Source organism: Balaenoptera musculus, chromosome 16 (genome assembly GCF_009873245.2).
Source record: "Balaenoptera musculus isolate JJ_BM4_2016_0621 chromosome 16, mBalMus1.pri.v3, whole genome shotgun sequence".
Classification (NCBI taxonomy): domain Eukaryota; kingdom Metazoa; phylum Chordata; class Mammalia; order Artiodactyla; family Balaenopteridae; genus Balaenoptera; species Balaenoptera musculus.
In genome coordinates this window covers 34,947,835-34,973,180 of record NC_045800.1, presented here as the reverse complement: position 1 = coordinate 34,973,180, position 25,346 = coordinate 34,947,835, and the positions used below count along the sequence as shown (strand labels likewise).

Below are 25,346 nucleotides of genomic sequence, written 5' to 3'. Positions count from 1 at the left end.
GAAGAATTCTTGAAATTTTACTTTAAAATCAAAAGAGTACTATAAAGAGCTTGACTAACAGAAAAATCTTGGTTACTCAAAATTTTAGCAATATTTTGACATGTTTGATTTATAGATATTTGACCTTCAGGAAGATCATCTTTTCCTCTCTCTGAATCATTTCCTCTAGTGAAATGGTTCAGTTTCTCCTCTGGTCCCTGACACTCATTATTTTCCCCATTTCATTTACATGTATTATGAAGTATACTGAGATTGTTCCTCTCATTTCAGAGTACACTGCAGTCAACCAAAAGAGCAAAACTGTTTGCTCTTTTAAAATCAGAGAAACTTCCAACTTCCCTTGGCAACCCGCCCTTCCCTCAAAGTTTTCACCATGAGGAAGTTGTAAATGTAGGTGGTTCTCACTCTACCCATACTCATTTTCTTATTCTTTCTTTGATAAAAATGAAGCTGAGTTTTTGAAAATTCATCAAGGTGTACATTTAACTTGGGCACTTTTGGGGTATAGTTGGGGGAGAAAACAAAAACAAAACCCAGACACACACACACAGAGGTTCCAATGATGGCAACCGTTAGAGAGTAGGCAGATTAGATAGTGTCATAGGTTAGGTTCCTTGGAGACAGATTCTGAGACCAATTTCAAGCAAGAGATTTACTGAGGCAGGACGCAACCGGCAAATACATCTGCAATGCAATGAGGAAGACCAGGAGAGTCAGAGGGAGACACTGACCCCAAAGTGGTTGCAACTTGGCCAATACCTGTGGTAGCTGAGACAGGTCCCTCAGACTTGTCTTCAAATAAGGCAAGGAAGCTGGGTCTTTGCATCTTAAATCAGCCAGTCACTGGCTCTGGGCCAGTGAGGCATAACCTGGGAGGATAACCTAAAGTGAGGCAGTTCCCTGCAACCGAAGGCAACACCCAGCAAAAACAAAGCTTTTCACCATCAGGAACTAAAATTCCCAGCAGCTGAGGGAGGAGTACATTACCCACGAAGAGAGGATCTGGATTGGAGCACCACAGCACCCACTACAGAGGGATACTCAGGTGTTCTCATATAGTCATTTTTATTGTTTAATATGAATCAAGGCAGTATTTTACCATGGGTTTATAGTATTTTTATTAAAATACTCTAGTACTTTTTAGTATACCAAACATACTAATCAGCATGGCAACTGGTATTTACCACACAATACAGTATTTTACCACTTAAAGCATTTTTATTAAAAATAAATAGAGACCATTTTCAAATGTTTAGGAACATACTTTCAAAAAATACTGCTGGAAACGTGACTCAAGTGCCATTTCAACTGTGTACCTTTTTGCAGCTGATGATTAAACCTGAGTCATTTTTGACTCTTCCTCCTCCCTTATCAAGTCCTATGGCTCCTTCCATGATAAGACTCCTCCATCTATCCTTTTCTGTCACTGCCACCAATTCTGGTCCCCACCTTCATCTCCTCAAACTTAAAACGTCTCCTGTGTCCAGTTTCATCCAAGTTGTGTTGGTTTTTTTTTTTTGCAGGGGGGATGCTCCATTGCATGACTTGCATTAATTACTCAAATAGTCATTGAAAATCTGTGCAAGGTACCAAGGAAATAATATTGAGCAAAAAAAGACAATCCCTCCATCTTTTTTTTTTTTCCATCTTTTATGAACATTAATTTCTAGTGAGTGAGACGGACTTTAAACAGTAAACTCCATGATAATTTCATGGCAGTTGTGATAAAAATGCTATGAAAAAGTACCAGATGTTATGGAACCATACAATGTTCGGACCTGGATTAGGGGGTCAGGGAGGGGTTTTCTAGAGTAAGTAAAATGAGCCTTAAAGAACAAAAGGATAAAGTTCAAAGGAAGTATGCTCCATGCAAAGAGAATACCATGCTTCTTCTTACCGTCAGGATCTGAAGAGGAGGAAGCATGGTGTATTCAAGGAACTAAAGAAGAAAGCCAGTAGCTAGCATGCTAGAGTTCAGGGTTCATTTGGGAAGCTAGAGGGAGGTGGGGAGTAAAGTAAAGCAAGATAAAGTAAGTGAGGGCAATACAAAACCATTAAAAATGGGGTTTTACATCTGGACACCAAGGGGGGAAAGCGGCAGGGGGGGTGGTGGTGGTGGTGGGATGAATTGGGAGACTGGGATTGACATATATACACTAATATGTATAAAATGGATAACTAATAAGAACCTGCTGTATAAAAAAATAAAATTCAAAAATTCAAAAAGAAATGGGGTTTTACTTTACTTTTAATGTTTCACTTTGAAATAATTTCAGAATTACAAAAATGTTACAAAAAAGAATTTCCCTCCACTTTTCACCCACATTCTCAAATGTTCACATCTTAAATGACCACAGTATAATTATCAAAATCAGAAAATTAACATTGATTCAGTACTATTATCTAATTTACAGACCTTATTTTACCAACTGGCCAACTAATGCCCCTTCTAAGAATCCAACCAAGAATCACACATTGCATTTAGTTGTCATGTCTCCTTAGTCTCCTTTAATATGGGACAATTCCTCAGTATTTGTCTTTCATGACCCTGACACCTTTTTTTTTTTTTTTGGCCACGCGGCACAGCATGCAGGATCTTAATTCCCTGACCAGGGACTGAACCCACACCCCCTGCATTGGAAGCATGGAGTCTTAACCACTGGACCACCAGGGAAGTCCCCTGACCTTGACACTTTTGAAGAACACTGGCCGGCTATCTGGTAGAATGTCCCTCAATTTTGGTGTCTCTGATGTTTCCTCATGATCAAATTCAGGTCATGCATTTTTGGCAATAATACCACAGAAGTCATGTTGTGTCCTTCTTAGTGCATCATTCCAAAAGGAACATGATGTGGATATGCCCCATTGTGGTAATGATAACTTTGATCACTTGGTTAAGGTAGTGTCTGCCAGATATCTCCACTGTAAAGCTACTATTTTTCCCTTTCTACTTAAATATCTTTGGGAAGATACTTTCTGACTATGTGACCATCCTGTTTATCAACATACTTTCACCCACTAATTTTAGCATCCATCAATGATTCTTGCCTATATAAATTATTCCTGTGGTGTTTGCAAGTGGTGATTTGCTATTTTCATCAACGCTTCTAATTAGTTGTAATGCCACTATAAGAGTTTTTCCTTCTCCCCTGATTTATTCATTTATTTTTAACAGCATAAACTCACAGATTCATATTTTATTCTATAGGTTATAATTCATTATCATTATTTATTATGTTACTCAAAATGTCCCTGATTTGGCCATTGGGATCCCTTCAAGTTGACTCCTAGGCCCTTTTGACATGGCCGCATCAGTTTTTTAGCACATCCCTACTTTCTGGCACTGCAGATGTTCCAGGTTCATGTACTTTTCCTTTCCTACTAGTCTAGAATTAGCAGTTTCTCCAAAGAGCCCTTGTTCCCTCTATTGGAGATAGCACTAGGTATACTCATTGGTTCTGGGGTATAACTGCCTTAGGCCCTCTCAGCAGATACAGCCAAAAGCATATGTATGCACACATCTGTGTGTGTTTATCTATGTATGTATATCTATAAAATCATGAGTTTGTATCGATACTTCCACTTCCAAACATCTCAGGGTTCATTCTCGCCTTAGAAGTGTCTCTCCCTTTTAAAAATTCACTAAATATTTACTGAACACCTGCCAAGGGCCAGGCTCTGTGCAAGGCACTGGGGATACAATAGTGAACAAAACAGGTATGGTCCTGGCCTGCCCTCATGAAGCTTAGAAGGCATAATTCATGGATTACTCCCCTTTTCTCCAAATTGCTAAATTTATGCTTTCTACTGGCTCCTTCTCACCAGGATTTAAACAGGCCACAGAAGGACTTCAAGCACGTAACATGAGCAGTTCTACATTTCTTAACAAGTCATTCTACTCGTGAATCGAAGGAAGAAAGAGTAAACTGGAGAGGCCAATTGTCAAATCAGTTGAAGAGGGATGAAAGCAAAGGTGCGGAGACCAATTATGAGACTAGTAAGTAGTCCAAGGTAAGAGATGACAGGCAACTGGACTGGGGTGAAGGGAGGGGGCAATGGAAAAAAAAATAAATGGATTTGAGAGATATTTAGGTGATAAATGGACCACACTTGGTGACTGACTGAAAGGTAGGGGGATGAGGTAAGGGAGAAGGATGACTCAAGGAGGACTCCTAGGTTTCAGGGAGTGTGTGCAGATATATTGGCTCAGATTTCCATAAATTGTAAATATATGACGATATGTCTCTTCCATTAAATGGTAAACAACCTGATGACAAGAACAGACTAACAATGTATTATTCATATATTTGTATCCCCAGTATTCCCACAGTGTCTGGTACATAGTTGGAGCTCAAGAACTTGTGTTGAATAAACAAATAGGTTATCTTTCTCAGACTTACCGAGTTGAGATTTCAGCTGTAGGGTATCAAGTTAGTTATAATACCTTCATAAAAGCCTAAAACTCTTTTAGTAGAGGAAACTGACTTATACTGAATATCTATTCTCCCAAAAGACTATATCCTGGTCTTTTAGTTTATTACATACACTTTCTCTTCTATCATTAATTCATCTTACCCAAGAGGTAAAACCCAGAAGCTATAAAATAGAGGTAAATATTTGACTATAACAATGAAATTTCACTTCACACCTATCAGATTGCCAAAACTTAAGGCCTATTAAGTGCCTATTCCTGGCAGGAGGTGGGGGTAAGGGGAGGCCTCTGTTTCCTCACTTCCCAAATCAGGCTACGTGGATTAGGTGAAGTGTTTTTAGACTCAAGCAGGCATTTAGTAAAGATTGACACTGCCTTTCTCTTTACATATCCATATACTCCTCCTTCGAGACCCAATTCAAACCACTCCTCCACTAGGAAGCCTGCCCAGACCCACCTTCAAACCACTCCTCCACTAGGAAGCCTGCCCAGACCACTCCAATATGCGGCAACTTCTTTACCCTTCTCTGAGCTCCTGGGGTACCTATCTGTAAAATTCTTCAGAAATTAATCATGGGTAGTTCTGTGATTGCTCTTGCAATAAATCACTTTCTTCTTTACTTGTTATTTAACTATCACATATTCATACACTGTTCTCCAGTGAAGTCAGATATACCTGGATTCAAAGGTCAGCTATGCCACTTACTTGCTATGACTTCATCTCTCCATTGTTCAAGTTCTTATCTGTGATATGAGAGACACAGCCATCTATCTGATAAGGTCATTGTTAGGGTTTGAGATAATGTGTGTATAGGGCCCAGCACATGCCACGTATTAGGTGTTCAATAAGTAGATGCCAACAGGCATGCGTTAAGGGCAGCTGTCAGATCTTTTTCAAATGTCAATCCCCTCCCAGATACAGCACCTCACAGAGTGCCTCACACATGGCTGCTGCTTGATATTTTATTTACTTATATTCCACCTTGTCCAAAAAGGACCTAAGGCAGGGAGGTGTTCAACAAACATTTGTTGAATGATTACAGGCCACACTTTCCAGTCAGATTTTCCTTCCATTTTTCCATAATAAGCAGAACCACCATAATGTTGTGACTTTTTTTTTTTTTTTGGCCACACGGTTTGTGGGATCTCAGTTCCCGACCAGGGATTGAACCCAGGCCATGGCAGTGAAAGCCCGGAATCCTAACCACTAGACCACCAGGGAACTCCCAATATTGTGACTTTTTTAAAGCCTTTAATCATCCTTCACTTGCACCAATGATTTTTTAAATTTAATTTACAAATTTTAACTATGAAATACATGCTCATGGTGAAAATGAAAACATCATAAGGGAATAAAATGAAAAGTAGGCTTCTCTCCCCATATTCAGTTTCACCATCCACAGGTAATATTAAAAAAACAACAACAAAACACATTTCCTATGTGTCTTTCTAGAAATCTCCTTACATACACATGCTAAGTTAAAAAAAATAATAATTTGGATAACACTATAGATACTATCTACTCCCTGCTTTTTTCACTTAACATATAGGGAGTATTTATTGGTTCTGGAGTTCGACAACTATTCAACCTTCTTTAAGTTATTAAAGATCTGCTCTGATTTAGCAACATAAGAATATAAGCTCCACAAGAGCATTCTGTCTCTTTTGCTCTCCTCTATCCCCAGCACCTAGATAGTAAATGAATCATAACTATATGGTCAAAAGTGCTTGCTAATGAATGTATTTCCTTTTGAGGAACTGCCTTCATTCAAGGTACATTGCCTTCCTTTAGCCAAGTGGCAAGGAAGATTGATTAGATGCTCTCTCCTTAGATTTTGAACCGTGAGCAGAATATAAACAGTTGGAGGGAGTTTATCCATTCCAGTGCTGAACCCATATGAGAGCATGGAATGTTCCTGCAAGATGGTTCTCCTGCCTTACTTTCAGTCCTGTGAGCTCACCCAATTCCTTCCAATAAATTTCCTTTTGCTTAAGTTAGCTCAGTGTTTCTCAACCTCAGCGCTACTGACATCTTGAGCTACAACATCTTTGTTGTGAGGGGCTGTTCTGTGCATTGTAGTATGTTTAGCAGCATCCCCGGTCTCAACCCACCAGATGCTAGTGTAACTATCAAAAAAGTTTCCAGACATCAACAAATGTCCCCTAGTGGGACTGAATTAGCTAGAGTTGATTTCTGTGGAACAAAAAAAAAACCTAACTGATGACCACTACATCTTTAGCAACTTTTCATTATGGCCTATATAGAAATATCTCATTTGTTTCAATAGCTCAGCTATATAATAATAGTATTATATTGATATGTCATAAGTTAATACATCAGTCAACTAACAATGGACTTTAAGGCTTTATCTGGTGTTATTTTAAACAACAGCTTTATGGAGATACAAGTCAAACACCAAATAATTCACCCATTTAAAGTGTACACTTCAGTGATTTTTAGTATATTCACAGAGTTGTGCAGTCATCACTACAATCAATTTTAGAATGTTTTCATCACCTCAAAAAAAGGTGCACATCCCTGCACACCTTAGTTGTCACTCCTCAAAACTCCATCTCCCTCAACCCTAGGCAACCACTAATCTACTTTCTGTCTCTGTAGACTTACCTATTCTGAACACTTCATATAAACGGAATCATAGAATATGTTCTCTTTCGCACTGGCTTACTTCACTTAGCACAATGTTTTCAAGGTTTGGCCATGCTATAGCATTTAACAGTACTTCATCCCTTATGGTTGAATAATATTCCATTGTATGGACACATTTTATCTACCCATATATCAGTCGATAAGCATTTGGGTGGCTCCACTTTGTGGCTATTATGAATAATGCTGCTATGAACATTCATGTACAAGTTTTTGTGTAGACAGGTTTTCATTTCTCTTGGGTATATACCTGGGGGTAGAACTGCTGGGTCATACGGAAACTTTATGTTTAACATTTTGAGGAAGTGCCAGACTGTTTCCCAAAATGGCCCCACCATTTTACCTTCCCATCAGCAGTGTACTAGAGCTCTAATTTCCTCACATTCTCACCAACACTTATTATCACTTATCATTTATTATTCATCTTTTTTATTATAGCCACCCTAGGGAGAGTGAAGTGGTATTCCATCACGGTTTCGATTTGCATTTCCCTGATGGCTAACGTTGGTGAGCATCTCTTCAGGTGCTTACTGGCCATTTGTATATCTTTGGAGAAATGTCTATTCAGATCCTTTGTCCATATTTTAATTGGGTTCTTTGTCTTTCTATTATTGAGTTGCAACAAATCTTTATATATTCTAGACAGAGGTCATTTTTCAGATATATTATTTCCAAAAATTTTCTCCCATTCTGAAATGAGTGAAAGTCTGTTCACTTTCTTAACAGCACAAAAGTTTAAAATGTTTATTGTCAGTCTTTCAGGTAAAATAGTGTGAGATGAGCAGCTAGTTCAGCTTGTAGCTCAATCATGTAAAGTGTTTTGCTCTGAGACAACTATCATACTTTGGATGCAGCAGAAGTGTGCATATTTCCCATTTCATCACACAGAATATTCAAAATACACATAACCTAGGGTCAAAATTTAATAAATGAATATTTTTTACTGCTTAATCAAGGACATTCTTAAGTGAACTTTTGTTTTTATTCTATGTGTGCGGTAGTGAAGACTATATAACTATTAGTACAGTTTGGTGTCAGTGCCTTTAATGGTGCTAAGATACAAGCATTTACATCCACCATTGCTTGTGCTATCAGTGTAAATGCCAATGCAGTGAAAGAGGCAAATAATGTTTTAGTATTATTATAAAAATAGCTTTGACCTCACATACCTCTTGGAAAGGTTCTCAGGGAGCCCTAGGAGTCTGTTAGACAACTTTTTGAGAACTGCTGCTCTGACATCCACGCTTGTTTAAAAAAGAAAGTAATTCTTTATATATATATTTTCACATAAAATTGATACTCCTGAAACAAGATACAAGAAGGAAGATGTGGCATGTTATCCTGTGATTTTTACCTACTCTTGACACACCACTGCCTTATCCCAGGGACACCTAACCCGGAGAGAGGAATTTAACCAAGGACAATGAAAAGTAATGAGTCTTCCACAATATTTATGAGGAAAAGAAGACTAATTAGTAGATGATGACTTTTTTTGGTAAAATTATTTACCCTTTATAAATATCTTTTCCGTTAGAGTTGACATAAGCTATTAAAATTCTATTCTCTGCATAGCAAATGAAGATGAAGAGACAGGTTTTAGACTGTCTTCTATAAGTGGCCAGTGAAGCCTCTGTCCAGAATTAAGAAAAGGTCAATTCAAAGTAATCTTAAAGGGCTTACCTGGTGGCGCAGTGGTTAAGAATCCGCCTGCCAATGCAGGGGACAGGGGTTCGAGACCTGGTCCAGGAAGATCCCACATGCCGAGAAGCAACTAAGCCTGTGCACCACAACTACTGAGCCTGCGCTCTAGAGCCTGCGAGCCACAACTACTGAGCCCACGTGCCACAACTACTGAAGCCCGTGCGCCTAGAGCCCGTGCTCCACAACAAGAGAAACCACCACAATGAGAAGCCCTCGCACGGCAATGAAGAGTAGCCCTCGCTCACTGCAACTAGAGAAAGGAACGAAGACCAATGCAGCCAAAAACAAATAAAATAAATAAACTTATAAAAAAAAAAAGTAACATTATAGATGCTAAGCCAGTAAAATGTATTCTGGGGACCAAGGTCTCCCTATAAAAGTCCTTTAAGAGACCCAGGAGCATTATCTATTTGAAAACTACTTAGCCAATCTAAGGCTCTTCAAGAACTTATAGCTGTGTTAAAGCAAACTTCTGAAATAGTTACAGACCATGGCTAAGTTACTGAGACCTAGGCCAGTCCTAACTTGTCTTTGTGCCCAACCCACCCTGCATACCACTGCGAAATTAATCCCCCTAAATCACTCTCACCTTGACTCAAGAACTTTTAGTAATAATTCAGAGCTAACACCAATGGAGCTCTTAACCATGTACCCAGCGTTGTCCTGAACAATTTAAATGAATTTTCTCATTTAATCCTCCCAGTAACCCAGTGAGGGAGGTTCTGTAATTCTCCTCCTGAAGATGAGGAAACTTTGGCTTAAAAAGATTCAATAACCCACCCAAAATTGCTGAGCCCCTGTGTGGCAATGCTAAGACTCAAATGTAGGTTTGAGTTGATGCTCTCAACCACTGTGGTATTTCTGCAGAGATACCATTGGTCTAATAATCACTTAGGAAATTTGTTTTTTAAAAAAACAGCTAATTGGGCACAACTACAAGGCACATGGATCAGAATGTCCAGGGTAATTCTCTGACTCACAGCAGGTTTGGGAACCACTACAAGTTAACTCTCCGTTTCCTACATAATGGAGTCCATTTCTTATGTCCTCCTCCCAGCAGGATTCTAGGATACAGGCAAAATTCCTTAAATTGGCTTACAAAGCTCTTCAGAGTCTGTCACTTGACTGACCTTTGTGGTCCCATTTTTACCCCATGTCCTCTCTTTGTTTCGATTTCTCCCCTTCATCACAGGGCTTTCCTTCTCAGGGTATTTGCACATGCTGTCCTTTGGCCTGGGATGCTCTTCCCTCCTCCCTTTGTCCAATTAACTGTTGCTCTTCCTCAGTTCTCAGCATAATAGACACTTCCTGAGAAACTTTTCTGACCTCCCTGTCTAGGTAAAAACCCTAGTTATTATCTCTCATAACACCATGTACTACATTTGCAACCTAAAAAATGTATTTATGTGATTCTCTCTCTCCCACTATAAATGGTAAACTCCACAAAAGTAGGGACCATGCTTGTTTTTCTCATTATTGTGTCTCCAGTACCTAGCTTAGTGCCTGTCACATAAATATTGCTTGTTCAATAAATACTTATCAAAAGAATTAACAGCTTCAAGGCCTTTTAACTATTCCCTACTTAACCAACCAATCATATTTTTCACTTTTACTCAACAGAGACACAGTTCCAGTTACAGAGGTTAACTCCTCTCTCTACATCTTTTCATCCTTATCCAGACCCAAGATCTTTCTCCACCTCTTTACCTACATAATTCTTATTGCTACAAGGTAGAGCCTAAATTCCCCTTGTTTCACAAAGTTCTCTAACACACCAGCCCACAACAGTCTCTAAACGTCTACCTCACTTTGTATTTCTAGGCCAATTCATTTGGCACTTAATCATATGCTTCCATGTATCATTACGTAGTATTTCATATGTAAATGCCTTGTTTTAATTTTTTTTAATATAAGCCTTGGTAGGTAGTTTGTATGTTCTTAAAGGGTAGTTATTGTTTAATTTGTGACTAGAGTACCCAGGCACATCATAAATCCTCTGGAAATGTCTGCTAAATAAATTAATGAAGAATATTCTGTGGCCTGCAATGTGGACTCAGCCTGCAGTTTATCACCAAATTTGGCAATTGACAATTCTCCTTGGAAGGCACCTGGATACTTTATATATCTCTTTGGAATATCTCCAGGGCCCCTTTTGGCAGACAGTTCAAAACAAGTGTCATGGGAGAACATTAAAGTAATATACTACTTTAAATTTCCTAACATATTTAGAACAGTTCCATACTCAGGTATTTCTAAATCCATTATAAAATTATTAATGCATAAGTGCATTTCAACTTTTTATTTTGGGTGGGGGCTCAGACTAAGATCTAAGTAAGTAAGAAGTTTTTTCCTTCAAAATCAGAAAGTAAATTATAATTCCAATTATTCCAAGTCTTATCTGAAAACACAAGAGCCAAGGAAAACAAAGTTGACAAACAATACTGAAATTCAAGCTATGTGTGTCACCCATTTCAAATTTATTTGAAGGAATTTATTTCATGAGTTCTATCAATCATGATTTTTGTCCATACTAATTAAAAAATATAAAAAATTAAAGTTAAATTAAAGAATTATCAGTTATCTGTTGATCTGTTTCTCTTTATATGTCCTTATGAATATTTTCTATGGAGCTAATTTTTTAACAGCTTTACTGAGATGTAATTTACATACTATAAAATTAACTCATATTAAGCATACAATTCAGTTTTTTAAGTATATTTACAGAGCTGTGCCACCACCACCAGAATCTAATTTTGTTTTATCTTATTTTTTTAATTGCAATATAATTCACAAAGTTGTGTAACCATCACCACTCTAATTCTGGAAATTTTCATCAACCCAAAAAGAAACCTCATACCCGTTAGCAATCTCTCCCCATTACTCCCCAACTCTTCCAGCTCTAGGCAACCACTAATCTACTTTGTCTCTATGAATTTATTCTTAACATTTAATATAAATGGAATCATACAATATGTTGTTTTTGTGACTGGTTCCTTTCACTTAGCATAATGTTTTCAAGGTTCATCCATATTGTCACATGTATCAGAACTTCATTCCTTGTTATAACCTAATCACATTCTGTTGTATGACTATACCACACTTGGTTTATCCATTCATCAGCTGATGGATATTTGGGTTGTTTCCACTTTTTGGCTATTAGGAATAATGCTGCTATGAATGTTGGCATACAAGTCTTTGTGTAGACATAACGTTTTTATTTCTCTTAGGCAGATACCAAGGAGTGGAATTACTAGGTCAGGTGCTTATCGCTTTTTTTTTTGTTGTTTTTTTTGCTCATCACTCTTAAGATGAATAATAGATTTTTTTTTCCTATTTCAAAGGATTTTTGACACAGCCAGGGAACAGAATTTTCATGAAAATGCTAATATAAATTCTTTTTTTTTTTCAATATGCTAAGATCAACTTCTATTTTTTGAGTGGCATGTATGTATCAATCTCCTTGTGGCTGACAATTGCTTAAGAGATAAATACACAGTAAGGGAAGACTTACCCAGTAGGAGTAGCAATAAATAGGAATTTAAAATATCAAACACCCTGATTAAATTACTTATTTCCCTCCCCTGTCAGGGGCCTGCTTCTCATTTCATGAGAAAAAGGTGAAGCATTAATTATAATTAGTCATGTAAATTCCCAAAGCTTTTCATAAAAGCATCTTTCAGAAATTGGAGGCCAAATAAACTTCTGGTCACATGTTATTTTTGTTTTTCTTCCTGGTGATGTACACTCTAGTTCAAATATATTCAGGAAGCAGACTTTGAGCAGAGAATTAAGAGCTTATTGTACAATTCTACGTTAAAAAAAAAAAAGAGCTTAAGCAACACATTTTAATTTAAAGAAAAATCAAACCTCTTGCGGCAGAAATTAGGCATAATCAGGGGAAAACTACCAGACATCCTACCAATCGCAGCACTAGAGAACGCCACAGGTCATCCAAAAGACGCATTCCTGTTAGCCAACAGCTCTTTTCCTCCCGCCAAAGCTGTCCCTAGAGCGTCAGAGAATAAACCAACGAGCGATTTCTGATTTTTCCCTTTTGATCCCCCCCTCCCCCCACACATACACATCCACCTGCTTGGAGGTGTCAAGGCGACTAGAAATGGTTAACAGCGACCAGCAGCAGCGAGAGAAACAAACACCCCTGACGACCTACAGCTGAGTAAGCAAGAGCTGTTTATTCACGAACACGTTCCGTTTGGAGACTAGTGGCGAGCCCTTGAAAGCCCAGGCACATTTTAGAAGGTTCCTAGAGAGGGAGGGAATAAACTCCCCCCCACTACCCCGCCCCTCTCCCCCACGTCGGGCAAACATACACGGAGAGGTTCGGGTGGGAACCATCTCGTCTAGGCAGCCCCTGCCCTTCCGACCCCTCAGGAATAAACTCACGTACTAGAGCATCCGACCCCTTACGGGGGTTGCATAACTCCCCAAAATGGGTTCAGACGCGGCAGACGCTGGCCCCAGCGCCGAGGGCTTCAGAAGGCGCTTCTGCCACCCCCACCCCCGCCACGGCCCGCCCCGACGCCGCGGCCGCGACTGGGGACCCTGCCGAGAAATGGCCCTTTAGCCCCCCCACCCCCGCCCCTCACCTGGCTCGGTCCCACCTGAGCACGAGAGCTGAGAGAAAAGAAACAGGCAGGGAGGGCTGACCTTGATGCTACTGACGGTGGAGCGGCACATCCCGCTGCTTCCTGGAAAGCGGCCCGCAGGACATTTTTCCCCCTGGAGGAAGGAAACGGGAGGGCGCCGGCCGGGCGGCGGCGGGCGCGACGGCGGTGGTCGGGGCGGGCTGTGCAGCCTCTTGCGGGAACGGTCCGAGGACTACATCTCCCAGGCTGCTCTGGGCCGCCTTGCGTCGTGACCCCGGCGCGCACTGAAGCGGTGACTCTTACCTCACAGAGGTAGCTCCTCCGCCGGCAGCAACTCGGCGCTCGCGGTCCATGGACCGGAACCCCGGGCCGACGGGCAGGAACCCGGGCCGCGATCGCCGCCTCCCCACCCCAGGCTCCTCCTCCTCGCTCCCCACCGCCTCCTCCCGACGCCCGCGGGCCGTGCACCGCCACCGCCGGGCTCGCGGAGCCGCCCCGGGAGGCTGGGTGGCGGGTTCGCGGCTGCCGCCGGACTGAGGCCTACTCCGCCGCCTCTCAGTGCTATTGTCCCTGGGCCCGGCCCTGACCGGGCCCACTAGGGAGGCGAGTGCGCCGCCTCCGACGAAGATGCCGGACCAAGCCCTACAGCAGATGCTGGACAGGTACGGGCAGCCTTGGGGAAGGACGGGGTCCGGGCCTCGGGGCTCTTCGGAGCGGAGCCTAGCCTGCCGGGAGGAGTTCCACGGCCTGGGGGCCGAGTGAGGGGCAGAAAGTTTGGAGTCCGTACTTGGGGGGGGAGGACGGAGCGGGCGGCCTGGGTGCGTAGACTTAAACCGAAACTTAGTTACGGATTGGCGTCTGGTTTTGTCCGAACGCCGTTGCGAAGTGAGAGGGGTTCGTGTGAACCCAGAGAATTATTTTCTTTTTCTTACTGTCCTCCTCCCCTCCCCCCAAACTATGTTGTAACGTGTTTATCAGCGCTGTCACTGGCAAGAAGGAACAGACTAATTCTCTGGGGAGTGATCCCCCTCCAATTTGTACACTCTTTCCAAAAACCAAGGATAAGCATTCTGTTGGAAAGCCTGATAGGCTGACTTCATTCCTCCTTCCTCCCCCATCCCATCCCCACCCCAAACTATAAGGTCAAGAGTGTCCGCAAGGGACTTTAACGGACAGACCGGAGTAGAGGTTATGGAAAACAGCCATAAGTCCAACCCTGAACACTTAGCGTATTTTACCATTCGTTGAGTTCACTGAGAAAGTTTCATCTTATCATGGGGCAAGTTCCTGGGGTGGGGGGGGGCTCCAGTCGGTAAAACTCTTTCTGTGAAATCGGCTGCACCGCCCTCTGCTGTTGAAATTCTAGGCCATGGGTTCTACCACGAGTTTTTGGAGACCCTTACTCCACATTTTCCCCTAAGCCAGGACATAACTTCCTGACCTAGCCAATGCTACAGGCTAATGCATGTTTGGTTGCCTACAACTCTCAGTAGACCATTTGCCACCCAGTTCAGCGTGTGGTACAGGTCTTCGTACTGAGGAAAAGTCCAACTGTAAGGTTGGCAATGAAGGGCCAACCTTAAATGAGATTATACCCAGTTAAATGCTGTTGGGATCACACCCAGAACACAAGTCACTCAAGAGTACGTCTTCTTCCAGAGTGACAGACATTTCCTTTGGAGCTTAGAGTTTTGAGACATCTAAGTTGATAGAAATCATGGTACTGACTTTTTCCAGTTGGGGTGACCCAGTGATTAATCCAGCCCTTGTTTGAGGGAAGCATTCAGGTCAAGTTGTATTGACTAACCCCTTTTTATGTAAGTAGTTTACAAGCTCCTGGAAGGCAGAAACTTACACATCATTATTTTGAAACCTACAGCAGAGCCTGGCACTAAGCAGGTCATCAGTAAATATTTCTTAAATGAACAAATGCATGACCTTTTTTGTCATTTTTCCCAGTTGTCTAGGGGTTTGATAATTTACCAGGTTTTACCAGGTAAATTATAATTTACCATACTGGCAAATTATATAGGACTACTGAAATATGCCCACAGGAGACCACTTTCTGCCACTGCCAATTCCAATCAAATGAGACCCTATTGTGGTGCTGGGTATTTTGTAATTAATTTTTTTTTCCCTCTGAGGGCCTGCTGCTTTCACTTTTATGTAGGTGACTTTTAGAAAAGCTTTTGTGTCCAAAAGCTGATCTGGCTTTCATACACTCTTTGGAGATTTCCATAAAAGTAAAAAAGCCAAGGAGTGCTTGCCAGACATTTAAAACATCTAATAGAAACATGGAAATTCTGGCTGCATGTACTGAAACAGGTGACTATAATACTGGCTTCCCTCATCTTTGGCACCTTTTTGACATACCTCAAGGTAGATTCTTAAGATGACATTCAAAGATCTTTACTATCTAAGTCAGTGTTTTGCAACGTGGCCCCACGTTGGAATCAACCTGGGGAGCATTTTAAAATATGGATGGATGCCTGGCTCTGCCCACAACCAATTAATTCACAGATTTCTGGAGAATGGGGCCTGAGCATGTATATTTTCAAAAGCTTTTCAGATGTTTATTGTAGTTGAAAATCACTTTTTCTTTTTGGCCGCGAGGCACGGCTTGCTGGGGGATCTTAGTTCCCCAACCAGGACCAGGGATTGAATCAAGGCCCCCTGCAGTGGAAGTGTGGAGTCCTAACCACTGGACCACCAGGGAATTCCCACTACCCTAAATCCCAAGGGATTATTTCATGATAAGAGATAGTACATTTTAGTGATATAAGCTTGGCCAGAAATCTTAAAATTCTCATTTTGCCACTTACTAGCTATGTGACTTTGGACTTATATTCTGAGGTTCTACATCCTCATTTATAAAATGGCAATATCCTACCTCACAGGATTGTATAAATGAGAACACGTGTAAGCACTTTATAAAACAATAAAATGCTATTCATAAGTTAGGCACACAGAAGGTACTTAAGATTCTAGTGTAACCAACTATTGTAGCAATTCCCTCCCCACCACACACACACGTATCTCCATATTTACAGTATCATCTTAATCTGGGCTGGCCTTACATGCAAATTGAACACAGAGATACTTGATGGGTTCATTTGAGGAATACTGACAGGCCCAACAAACTAAAATATGTCAACCTGTTAGGACCTAGAATTCTTGCTTTGAATTTGGCTTCCCCCCCAGCTTGGTCTTTGGGTGGCAATTTTTGAGGGATAGAATTTAGCTCAGAAACTTGCCCTTATGTTTATTTCTTCAGTGCAAGTTCTATCCTTGAGAAGATTAGGAAATGTGTATAACATATATTGTTCTTTTGCTTCTAGGTTAAAATTAGGTATATTTTAGTGCTTATTAAACATTTGTATTTAATGAATTGACTTAATAAATATCGATGCATTTGCCCAGTACCATTCTAGGTCCTCGGTATATGGTGGTAGTGAACATAAGCAAAAATGCTCATATGGAGCTTTAATACTAGTGAGGTTTGTGTTCCATAAACTATCAAATAAAATGAAGATTATATTTACATAACATGGATGGTATGTTCAGTTTATACACTTAGTCTCAAGGTTTTTAAATTAATAGCAACTTATTAATAGCTGAAGTTCAATTGCCTTGTCCTTTGTGAATAACTAAATTTAGTTTATCAATTGTTTATCTTGATAAATTTTATTATTGAAGTATTTGTAGATAGAAGGAGTATATATAGATATATATTTTGATTGCCTTTCATTTTTATAAACAGTAAGCAACTGTTTTATATAAATTTATCATTTGAACCTTTTAAATTGTTTGAGAAAGGGGGTGGGAAAGTGGGTGGTTTTCTAGTGTCATGAATGATTTGAGATCACAAATCATTGCCCTGAAATTATAACCATTCATAAACTCAAACCTTTTACATCAGGCTCTCTGTATCTTGGTCAGTTTCTCTTCCTTCCCTTCATTGCCATACTTTTTTAAGGAGAAGTCTGTTATATATATTCTATCACCATTACACTTTCTCGTTTTCTCTTTTATTTCTCAAAATTAGGATTAAATATATAGAGAATACAAAGAATACTGTAACAAACTGCAGGAATGAACCTCAGGTTTAAAGCCTGATGAGAGATGCTTCTGGAAACTTGACTTTTGTGTACCCCTTTCACATTAAACACTCAGGAATTTGTTGAGATTGTTTGCATCACTTACTTGCACCTGGTGAGTAGGCAAGGAATGTAGCCAGTGTCCCCAGAACAGTCAAATGGGAAGAAAAGCAGGGAGAATCATCTGCTCCCCACGAGCCTCCTGCAGTGGCAAAGTGAATTAGAATCCCCACTCTCAGGGTGCTGTCAGCCACACATGTACATCCTTTTAGAGGCTGTAGAGTGTTCTGATAGGAACATGCTATATTATCTTCTTATTTATATAACCATCTCTAGTTTCCATTAAAGCAGCTTCTCCTTCTCTGAAGCATATTTTCCCCAAACATATCACTATCCCATTTTGACATTTACAGAACAATACCTAGAATTAAAAAACATTAGCAATTAGTTGTATTTGCTTCCATCTCTATGTGAAAAGTGGAAACATTACAGATAAAGTCCCCTTTGGCCACTATCCCCAGTCCCATATCTTCTCCCCATCCCCACTCCACTATCATAAATGGGTTTATGTTCTTCCAGTCTTTGTTTAATGCTTTTATATATACCATATGTAATTCATAGTTTTGTTCTTGTTTCTAAAATTTAAATATATCAATCTACAATTGACTTTTTAAAATATTGACTTCTGTGATATACAGCAATTAAAGAGAATATATATATAATCCATTGTATTAACTTACCATTGTTTTTCTTTCTAAATCCGTTTCCCTGTTTGTGACATTTATATTCTTATTTTCTCCTTATTGTCTCTTGTTGTAATTTGATTTTCATCCACCTTTCTTGTCCGTAGCTCTACTAAAAGTATACTGAAGGTTACCAATAATTTCTTACTCGGTAAACCTAATGACTTTTTTTCTTGGTCCTCATGTCCTTGACATATATGTAGTGGAGATGAAACTGGTGACCACCACCCCCTAACTTCTTGAAACTGTGTTCTAGTCTACCACACTATTTGTCTTTTCCTTTTTTCCCCTCTTATGTATCACCTTACCTTTACTCTCTTCAGTCAATTAAGTATGGTTCAATCCTCAGCACTTATAATTCTTCTCTGAAAAGTATACCTGCTTACTATCTCACTATCACCTTTATTTGAGTGACTTCCAGATTTATGTCTTTATTCCTGACCTCTTTCCCACATTTTAGTGTCTGCATTCTAGCTGCCCAGTAGACATTTCCATTTGTGTATAAAGAGTATTATGGGGCTTCCCTGGTGGCGCAGTGGTTGAGAATCTGCCTGCCGATGCAGGGGACACGGGTTCGAGCCCTGGTCTGGGAAGATCCCACATGCAGCGGAGCAACTAGGCCCGTGAACCACAATTACTGAGCCTGCGCGTCTGGAGCCTGTGCTCCGTAACGAGAGGCCGCGATGGTGAGAGGCCCGGGCACCGCGATGAAGAGTGGCCCCCACTTGCCGCAACTAGAGAAGAGCTCTCGCACAGAAACGAAGACCCAACACAGCCATAAATAAATAAATAAATAAATAAACAAACCCAAAAGTTAAAAAAAAAAAAGAGTATTACTAGCGCCTTAACGTATCTAAAACTAAACTACTGCTATTTCCCTGGCGTTTACTTATCTTGACTTCCCAATTTTGGCCTTTGATAGGACCATTCTTCTAGTCTACCAGCCATAAAACCTACATCTTTTTTTGCTTTTTTGCTTTTTTCCTCCAAATCCACTTGCTTATCAGATACTATAGATTCTTCTTTCTCTGACTCCAGTTTTTCTCTTCCAGTTTGACTTACAGAGTGGTACCAGAATTTCCCAGTTTGACTTAACAGAGTGGTACCAGAATTGGCCAAGGCACAATTATCATGGCGTTTCCATACTTTAAAACCTGTCAGTCTCTACATCACCTATAGGATAAATTCTAAACTTTCAAGGCCCTGGTGAAGAGGTTTAGCTCTATTAATCCAATCCAGCCCCAACCTTCCTTAACCATACTCTTCTGCACTGCACTTCATTGTCCTCTGGATATATCCTGCTGTACATCTTCTTACTTTTGCTTTAGATGACTTCCTCCCTTTTGACACCTGGCTAACTCTGACCCATCTTTAGAATTCAGCTCAAGTATCACCTTGAAGCATTACACAGCTCCTTCAGGCAGAGTGAGTTACTTCTTCCTGTATTTCCATAGAACCTTTATGCATTCATTTTAGTACATCACACTGTATGGTGATTTTTTTTTAATGCACCTATCCCAAGTCTCTGAGCCTTCCACACATACCCTTTACCACCACCACCATGCACATTCAAGTGGAAGTTCACTGAGAACAGGAACTGTTCCCTATCCCATTCCCCCAGAAGGGGAAAGTACATTGGAGACACTGTTGAATCATGGTGTCTGTCTTTTCACTATTTATGACATATCAGTGCCTAGAATAATCTTGCTGAAGCACCAAATATTTATTTGCTCAAAACCTTTTGTATTTTCTTAATTGCTTATTAAGCTTAAGTTCAAATTCTTTAACCTGGCCTTCAAGACCCTCCATAATCATATTTATTGTGCTCTCTATTATGTTTAAGACAGTGAGTATATGGCTGGCACCAGCTACCTTCTTAAAGCTTTGCTTCTGTTTAAGAATGAGTTCATAAAGTATATGTGTTTTGCCCAGGCCAAACTGATTGACTCACTGTCCTGTGTTCTTTTCAGCATCTTGTCTTTCAAAATTCTACCCACTCTTCAAGACCCAGTTTAGTTTCTGCCTCTTTTATAAAGCTTTTCTGACCATTTCAGCCAGAAGTATTTCCCCCCTTCTCCAGACTCATGTAGCAGTTCTTTACAGGCCACACGTACATACATGCCTCCCAACTCTTTACATGCCATAGTTCATAAGATGAGAGATGGTAACATTTATATGGCACATTGGAGTACACTGGCAGGGGTTTAGATCTCTAGTGAAAGCTCCTTATGGCTGCTTAAAAGTACCCTAGCAAAAATGAAACACATGATTATTTGTACTGGCTATAATTTCCTTAGAAATGAGAAATGGAAATTTTTCTCAGAATACACTATCCATATGGCAGCATGGTGCAGTGAAAAAAGTTGATGTTTTTGGTGTTTTTTTTTTTTAATTTTTAATTTTTTTTTTTTTATTGGGATATAATTTACAAAAAAGCTCATATTTTAGAGTTGAGGCCTAGGTTGCATCCATGCCTTTCTACTTAACCATGAGGCCTTGGGCAGACTGTTTAACCGTTCTGGGCTTTTGTTTCCTTATTTATTTAAGACAGAAATAATTATGTTTGCAGAGTTTGTGAAGATCAGAGACAAAGAGCATGGCATGAATATTTGCTCAGTAAATGATTGCTTTCATTGTGGGGTATTTCCCTTTCCCTTTTTTGTAATGTGTCATAATTGTGGTAGCTCTTTGATGAATCCAGATACTTTAACTTCTATTCCACTTGGCTGGACAGACATATAAAGGGATGTTTAGTTTTTTTTTTTTTAATAAATTTTTTAAATTTATTTATTTATTTTTATTTTTGGCTGCCTTGGGTCTTTGTTGCTGCGCGCGGTCTTTTCTCTAGTTGCGGTGAGCGGGGGCTACTCTTCGTTGCGGTCCCCAGGCTTCTCACTGTGGTGGCTTCTCTTGTTGCAGAGCATGAGCTCTAGGCACGCGGGCTTCAGTAGTTGTGGCACTTGGGCTCAGTAGTTGTGGCTCGCAGGCTCTAGAGCACAGGCTCAGTAGTTGTGGCACACGGGCTTCGTTGCTCCACGGCATGTGGGATCTTCCCGGACCAGGGCTGGAACCCGTGTCCCCTGCACTGGCAGGCAGATTCTTAACCACTGCGCCACCAGGGAAGTCCTGGATTTTTAGTCTTCTTGATGGTATAGTTCATGTTTAAGAATACATGGGATGTGACACTTTTAATCCTGAGACAAAGCAAGCAGTTTGCAGTTTTTTCCATTGTTAAATTTAGGCGTTCCTTGCATTAACCAGAGCATGGTTCTCTAAGCATCTTCTGGATTAAGGACATGTTCTCTTTCCTTAAAACATTCATGGAAATACATTGGTAAGCCACCATATATAATACAAAAACAACAATTTAAAGCTTGTTTCATTGCTCTCACTCCTGTATTCTGGAACTCTTCTATTCTGCTTCCCTCCAGTTTTCATCAAAGTGATCATAGGCAGGAGCCTATGATTTTCCAAATCTTTCTAATAATCCACTATAAACACCTACAGTCTGAGTCTGCAAAGGTAGACTTTACTGCCAACTGTTTTATTAGATAACCATACCTATCTTGCTTAGTTAATTTATGTGCCAGTGAGAAACTATTCTATTGATGTTTCCTCCTCTTTTTTTCCATATACTTTTAAAATAATTAACTTAATCATATAAACTGGTTTAGTCACAAATGAACCCTGTGAAGTGAGGTTACCTTTGTCATCCATCCTTTCCCAACTGGTTTGTAATATCTAGCTTTATTTTAAAACCTTTCTGCTCCAACCACATTGGTTTTATCATTGTCCATGACCATATGCTCATGTCTATCTCTAAGGTTGTTTATGCTGTTATTCTTACTTCAGATACCCTTATTCTTTTCATTCCCCAATTGCCATCTCATTTGTAGTTCTTCCTTTTCATGAAACCTTCTCAGCTGTTTCATCCTGTGTTTCTTATGGTCATCATCACGTTTCTGTATTACCTTTGGTCACCAACATCATTTCTTGGCACTCAGTGTCTTGTGTGGTTGTTTTTATGTGATCCTTCTATGCATATATTTGTTCTTTAACTAGATTGTAAGTTCCTTAAGTGTATTTCTTCCGGCATCAAATAGTGAACATACTAAGTACATTCAAGTTAATTTAGGGGGAGATCTTGAATACTGTTTGATTTAAGGCAAATTAGATGTATATTCCTTTAACTGTTTATAAATTTTACTGTTGAGAAGGATTTATATCAATAATTGGAAAAAAGTTATAATTTTAATTTAAAATCACATAGAAGTAAATGATTTTTTTTATAAAGAGTGGCATGTCATACATACAGATTAGTGACATTACCAGTACCAGTAAGGCCATACATTTATTTTAAGGAATAAGTAATATTCTTTAGAATTGTCTAGTTTAGTTCTTTTTTCGTGTCTTCATACTATAATAGTGATTTGTTCTTTGATCTCTGAACCAATCTTGATAATTCCCAGATCTCCCTTTACTCTGTAACCTAATGAGCACTAACTTGGCTGTTGGAAAGGTGTGGAAGTAAATTGTGAGTGTGTATTATCAGCAAGCAGGCGGCATTTAGAAAACCTAGTGGAAGGAAAAGAAGGGTGGGAGAAAATGAATTGAGGATTTGAAAAAATATCTTAAGCAGTGGTGTTGGCCTATTGAACAATTGGGGGATGATCAGGAATCCAGGACCTTTTCCACTGAATACCAGGGTGCCAGGCAGAACTGCTGTATGTGCTAATTTAGGTAAGAAAATGCATCCATAAAAATCTAGGCATAGATGTAAAGTTGACACCATCTTTCTCATCTCTATCGGTGCCATTATTGCTACTGTTCATTTCGTGGTTATGTATGTGCCGGGCAATTCTTAAGCAGTTTCATGATCACTTGTTTAATCCTTTACAATAGAGAATCTTTTTTTAAAATTTATTTAATTGAAGTATAGTTGATTTACAATGTTGTGTTAATTTCTGCTGTACAGCAAAGTGACTCAGCCACACACCTATATACATTCTCCTTCGTATTCTTCTTCTCTGTGGCTTATCACAGGACACTGAACATAGTTCCCTGTGGTATACAGTAGGACCTTGTTGTTTATCCATTCTATATATATTTGTTTGCATCTGCTCATCCCAAACTCCCAATCCATCCCTCCCTCTTGGCAACCACAAGTCTGTTCTCTATGTCTGTAAGTCTGTTTCTGTTTCATAGATAAGTTCATTTGTGTCCTATTTTAGATTCCCCATGTAAGTGATATCATATGGTATTTGTCTTTCACTTTCTGACTTACTTCACTAAGTATGATAATCTCTAGGTCCATCCATGTTGCTGCAAATGGCATTATTTCATTTTTTTTATGGCTGAGGAGTATTCCTGTGTGTGTATGTGTGTGTGTGTGTGTGTGTGTGTGTGTACGTACACCACATCTTCTTTATCCATTCATCTGTCGGTAGACATTTAGGTTGCTTCCATGTCTTGGCTGTGGTGAATAGTGCTACTGTGAACTCAGGGGTGCATGCATCTTTTTGAATTATGGTTTTATCTGGATATATGCCCAGGAGTGGGATTGCTGGATAATATGACAACTCTATTTTTAGTTTTTTGAGGAACCCCTATACTGTTTTCCATAGTGGATGTACCAATTTACAATTCTACCAACAGTGTAGGAGGTTTCTACAATAGGGAATTTTAACATAAAACCTTTTTTATGCTGAGAACTCCTTTGGAAGTTTAGTTAAGCTTGTGGGTTCCTTCTCAGAATGTTTTGAAAGAATAAAACAAAATATACAGGTCAGAAATGGACAAATTACGTTGAAATACAGCTACCAAAATATTAACAAGCTGACATGGTAATATGAGCTTTAAAACAAATACAAGATCTATTACTGGTGGGTCTGATAATTTCAAGTTAGCAGTGGGTTAAATATTATTTTGAGATCAGCACAGCTGTAATATGAAAATTTCTGGTCACTGTACTAATTTCTAATTGCTGTATGCTAATATTACTATGATTTGTTTATTCATCATTGAAGGAAAACTGAATTTTATTTAGAGTTTAGTGAAAATAAAGGTATAATTAATTTTTTTCCCATCCAAATTTACCAATCCCGTAAATTTTTCATGGACCTCAGGTTAAGAACCCCTGCATTACAAAAACTCTGAAAGAGATTGTCATTAAACCTAAAATAAGTGGTAAGCAGGAATTTGAACTCAGGCATCCCAAGTTCTTTAACCAGTTAGAATATCCTGAACTCACAAGATCTTTTCCCCAGATTTAGCTAGCTTTTTTCCTTAGAAAAAAGGATCTCAAGCATTTTGCTTACAATTTAAACTAAAAACCAAATAGCTTAAAAATGTTTACACTGAATATAAAATAAAATTTCATTTTTGTATTATGGTGAGTTGAGGAAACTTACAAAGGGAAAAAGGAAAGAAGAATGGCCAGAGTAGAGGTTCTCAAACTTCAGGTATCACGATCACCTGAAGGGTTTGTTAAAATACCAAATACCACGTTGGTGATTCCTCAAAAAAGTTAAAAATAGAATTACCATGTGACCCAGCAATTTCACTTCTGGGTATATATCCAAAAAGAATTAAAAACAGGATCTCAAAAAGATATTTGTACACCCATGTTCGTAACAGTATTATTCACAATAGCTAAAACTTGGAAGCAACCTTAGTATTTAATTTATTTATTTATTTTTTATTTATTTATGGCTGTGTTGGGTCTTCGTTTCTGTGCGAGGGCTTTCTCTAGTTGTGGCAAGTGGGGACCACTCTTCATTGCGGTGCGCAGGCCTCTCACTATCGCGGCCTCTCTTGTTGCGGAGCACAGGCTCCAGACGCGCAGGCTCAGTAATTGTGGCTCACGGGCCTAGTTGCTCTGTGGCATGTGGGATCTTCCCAGACCAGGGCTCGAACCCGTGTCCCCTGCATTGGCAGGCAGATTCTCAACCACTGCGCCACCAGGGAAGCCCAACCTTAGTATTTAAGACCAATGAATGGATAAGCAAAATGTGGTATATATACATACAATGGAATACTATTCAGCCTCAAAAAAGGAAGGATATTCTGCAATATGCTACAATGTGGATGAACCTTGAAGAC

The 25,346-nt window shown here is 39.7% G+C and overlaps 2 protein-coding genes across 3 annotated transcripts in view; one reads left to right on the top strand and one right to left on the bottom strand.

Moving 5' to 3' along the window:
- CPEB3 (cytoplasmic polyadenylation element binding protein 3) overlaps positions 1–13,604 on the bottom strand; it is a 181,438-nt gene extending 167,834 nt beyond the window's left edge. Inside the window, exon 1 of the mRNA XM_036829282.1 lies at positions 13,467–13,604. The gene's annotated coding sequence lies outside the window, so the exon portion shown is untranslated. The remainder of the gene's footprint in view (positions 1–13,466) is intronic.
- A 107-nt stretch (positions 13,605–13,711) lies between these two features.
- MARCHF5 (membrane associated ring-CH-type finger 5) overlaps positions 13,712–25,346 on the top strand; it is a 51,516-nt gene continuing 39,881 nt past the window's right edge. Inside the window, exon 1 of one of the 2 annotated variants that reach the window (XM_036829287.1) lies at positions 13,712–14,067. In XM_036829287.1, coding sequence (XP_036685182.1) covers positions 14,033–14,067 — 35 coding nt within the window. In that variant the 5' untranslated portion in view covers positions 13,712–14,032. The remainder of the gene's footprint in view (positions 14,068–25,346) is intronic. The other variant, XM_036829288.1, reaches the window with a different exon arrangement.